The sequence below is a fragment of the Vombatus ursinus genome, unplaced genomic scaffold, assembly GCF_900497805.2.
Source record: "Vombatus ursinus unplaced genomic scaffold, bare-nosed wombat genome assembly UNPS02004405.1, whole genome shotgun sequence".
Lineage (NCBI taxonomy): Eukaryota > Metazoa > Chordata > Mammalia > Diprotodontia > Vombatidae > Vombatus > Vombatus ursinus.
This window is the reverse complement of record NW_020944183.1, coordinates 237,937-241,597: the sequence shown is the minus strand read 5'-3', so window position 1 is coordinate 241,597 and position 3,661 is coordinate 237,937. Positions and strand designations below refer to the sequence as shown.

The window sequence follows — 3,661 nt, the reverse complement described above, 5'->3', positions numbered from 1 at the left end:
CATAATTGAGGCCATAGCCCCCACATCACCATCTTTGTGCACCAGGAGTTTATTCTCCCTTCTCTGTAGCAGCACTTCTTAAACTGTGGGTTGCAACCCCATACAAGGTCACGAAAAATTTGGCAAAAGTAAAAGGTTTCTGAACGTACTACCAAAAATTAATTAATCCGAGGTGTTTCTGGCAGCGCTTGTCCATATTGTACCACAAAACTTCACTGCAGCCTTGGGTCTGAACACACAGCATGCACACTTTGCACTGCACATGACCTCAGGCAAACTACAATCACTTCTAAAGGAGAACCTTTGATCCTGACTTCAGAGAGCAGCCCAAGGCCATCTTCTTGGCAATGGCCATGTGAGTTAGAGGCAGAACTCCCTGGGAAGACTTATGTTCATGTTAATTGGCTGCTATCCTGGCTCCTATTCAAATAGCTCTAATTGCCTGTTATTCTCCTTTGCTTTCACCCCTTGAAGCGGCCAAGATCTGCCTAATTTTATCTTCGTAGACATGTGCCTCCCTGGTTCCCAAACAGTACCCTAGTACCTGAGAAGCCAAGATTTTCCACATGCTATTAAGTTAGCCAACCTTGAGCAGGTGGGGGCTGGGGAAGGAGGCAGGATCCTAACCCTAAATTTGTTTAAATTATGAAAACTTGTTAAGTATTAAGCTCTGGACTTGGTGGAAGTGGAGGAGGAGACACTATTTTCTTTGAAAGTCCACAAAATTGAGTTGTAGAATAATACAAGATAAAGAAACATAAAAAAAAAGACTGAACAAAAGTGACCGAGTCTGGCTGGACCAGTGCCCTGGGATAGTTTAGGTTTGACGGTGGAACAAAATGACACACTCATAGGCTACTCGACAGTTAATAAAAAGATTTTCCCTAGCTATTAGCAGGATGATACTCAACAAGGGTAGGAGGAGAGGACTCCTGGAGTTGATTCAGCTGAGTTAAGCTTCCTCATCTAAGTTGTTCATCTGATCGACCAACCAAATAACAGAGAGCCCCTAGAGCTGTTCCTGGATGCTTTGTAATCAGGTGACAAGGATATGATATCAACGGACTGAGCCTTTATTCCTCTGAGGCAACAAAGACTAGAGAGTAGTCTCAATGCCTTTTAAGGAAAAATTAGCCTAACTTGCATGAAGGCAGGGGTTAGGATATTGCTACTACCACAACTGCTCCTAACTGGGAGTTAATAACCAACATAATTGTAAAAGAGCACTCAGCTTCTTCCTTTGATGAATTCAAGTCACTTAGCTCAAATGAAATACATATCTGTGAGACCTCTCTATAAAAATACTATTTATCATATGGGATGGCACTCCCATGGGAGTGGAAGGGTTACTTGAAATAAATACGGTGATGTAAGAAACAAACTATCAATAAAAACTTATTTTAAAAAAAAGAAGTAGTGGTTACCTAGAGTCAATATGGTTTCATCCAGAACAAGTCATACCAGAATAACCTCATTTCCTTTTTTTGACAGGATTCCTAAACTAGGAGATGATGCGAATGCTGTGAATATAGTTTGCCTAGATTTTTTAGCAAAGCTTCTGATACCGTATCTCAATCTAGTTTTGGGGAAAAGATGGAGAGATGTGGACTAGATGATAACCCAATCAGACCAATTCTGAATGGGTTGAATGTCTGGACTCAGAGTGATTGGTAATGGGATCAATGTGAACATGGCAAGAAGTCTCTAGTGGAATTTCTTGGGGACCTATGCTTGGCTCCTGTACTGCTTAACGTTTGTATCAGGTCTTCCTGACTCCAGGCCTGGAGCTCTCTCTACTGGATTGCCTATCTGCCTCAAATCTGTAAATGATACTTAACACACTGGATAACAATCAGGATCCAAAAGAATCTGGAAGGACTAGATCATTTGGCTGAATCTAATAAGACAAAAGAAAATGGATTTAAATGTTGCACTTGGGTATCAAAAATAAATAGCACAAATATAAAGATGGGAGAGGCACAGATAGGCAGCAGTTCTGAAAGGGTCTAGGGCTTGATGGATCGCAATATGAAGGAGCAGTACAACACAGAAACCAAAAAAGCTAATGTAATTTTGTTCTGCATTAGGAAGGACATAGCTTCCAGGAAGAGTGAGGTGATAAGCATATATCACATCTATCTGACTGGCAAAGATGAAGGGACAGGAAAATTACCATTGTTCAAAGGCCTGTGGAAGGATGGGAACGCTAATGCCATGTTGATGCAAGAGTGGACTTTCAGGCTACTTTGGAAAATACTTTAGGACTATATCCAAAAAGTCATTAACTGTGCATACCCTTTGATCCAGTGATATGACTACAAAGCCTGTACCTGAAGATCAAAAAGGGAAAAGACCCATATTTAAAAATATATTTATAGCATCTCTTTGCATTGTAGCAAAGAAAGTGAAACAATGGTGGTGCCCATCAATTGTGGAATGGCTGAACAAATCACAGGATATGAATGTAATGGAATATTATTGTACCAAATGAAATTATTAAAGTGATAGATTCAGAAAAACTTGGGAAGACTTATATGAACCGATGCAGAGTGAAGTGAGCAGAACAAGAACAATTCATACAACTAATACTGTAAAGCAAAACAACTTAGAAAAATTTAAGAAATCCAACTGATGCCATGAGTAACCATAATTCCAGATGACAGGTGATAAAGCATCCTACAAACTTCCTGACAGAGAAGTGATGAAATCATGGTGCAGAATACTTTTGGACGTAACCAACCAATGTGTAGATTTGTTTTGTTCTTTGGGATAAGGTTGTTTTTTTTTTTTTTCTTTTTTAAACTGACCAGAAGAAGAGGCTGTGCCAAAAAAAAGAAAAGCAGAAAAGAAAGAAAAAAATCATTTTTTACAAAATATGCACGAGGACAGAAGACAGCAGAAGGAGACAAAGATACACAAGATCACTTTGAAACTAAGGTGGTGATTTTATTAAATGCTTCTTAAAAAGTAAGGTGTACACAATTCAATGTGCTGTTTCACGTACAATCCTCTTTTTTCTGTGTGGACCTTGTTGGTGCTTCTCAAGTTCCTATTGACAAAAAACAAAAATTACTTTTAAAAAAGCAAACAGAAACTTGTCTCATGACCAAAGTCTTCCCCCTCATTTCCCAAACACCAGCGGCAGCCAAATCCTAAGAAGCTGGGGAACCAGGGTATAGACACTTAGCTTTCGCCCATACATTCAAGAGATGTCCAAGGACTGTCTTGGAAGAGCTCATATTTCCGTTTTAACTCTTTCAATTTTTCAACTGTGGGTGGGAAGAAGAGAGAAAAAAGCCAAGAAGTTGCATGAGTATATGATTCTCGGGAAACTCCTCTCATTTTCATCAGGAACCTGTCCCTTTGATCATTGCCCCCCAACTGCCCCAAGACGGGCTCTTCTCCCAATGCCTAAAAACATGCTCAGAGCTGCCCTGAGAAACCAAGCCCCAAACAAAGAAAACGAGCTTTGCCATGGACCCCGACGCCTGTTCAAGCGATCTTCTCACACCAACCTGCTGAATTTGAGAAGGACAGACCTTTGGTGCTTCTAATCCCCCACTGACTGCTCCAAGAGCCACCATTGCACTGAAGCTGCCCTCTCTAAAGTTCACTGAGGATCTTTTCCTTTCTTAAATCAAAGGGCCTTGCGCTCAAGTCT

The 3,661-nt window shown here is 40.5% G+C and overlaps 1 protein-coding gene across 2 annotated transcripts in view; it reads right to left on the bottom strand.

Moving 5' to 3' along the window:
• Nucleotides 1-2,921: 2,921 nt before the first annotated feature.
• Nucleotides 2,922-3,661, bottom strand: part of LOC114023230 (HAUS augmin-like complex subunit 7) — a 24,175-nt gene continuing 23,435 nt past the window's right edge. For both annotated transcript variants that reach the window (XM_027835782.1, XM_027835772.1), the window contains 2 exons: nt 3,201-3,269; nt 2,922-3,049 (listed from right to left, as the gene is read on the bottom strand). In XM_027835782.1, the coding sequence (XP_027691583.1) occupies nt 3,048-3,049; nt 3,201-3,269 (71 nt within the window). In that variant the 3' untranslated portion in view covers nt 2,922-3,047. The remainder of the gene's footprint in view (nt 3,050-3,200; nt 3,270-3,661) is intronic.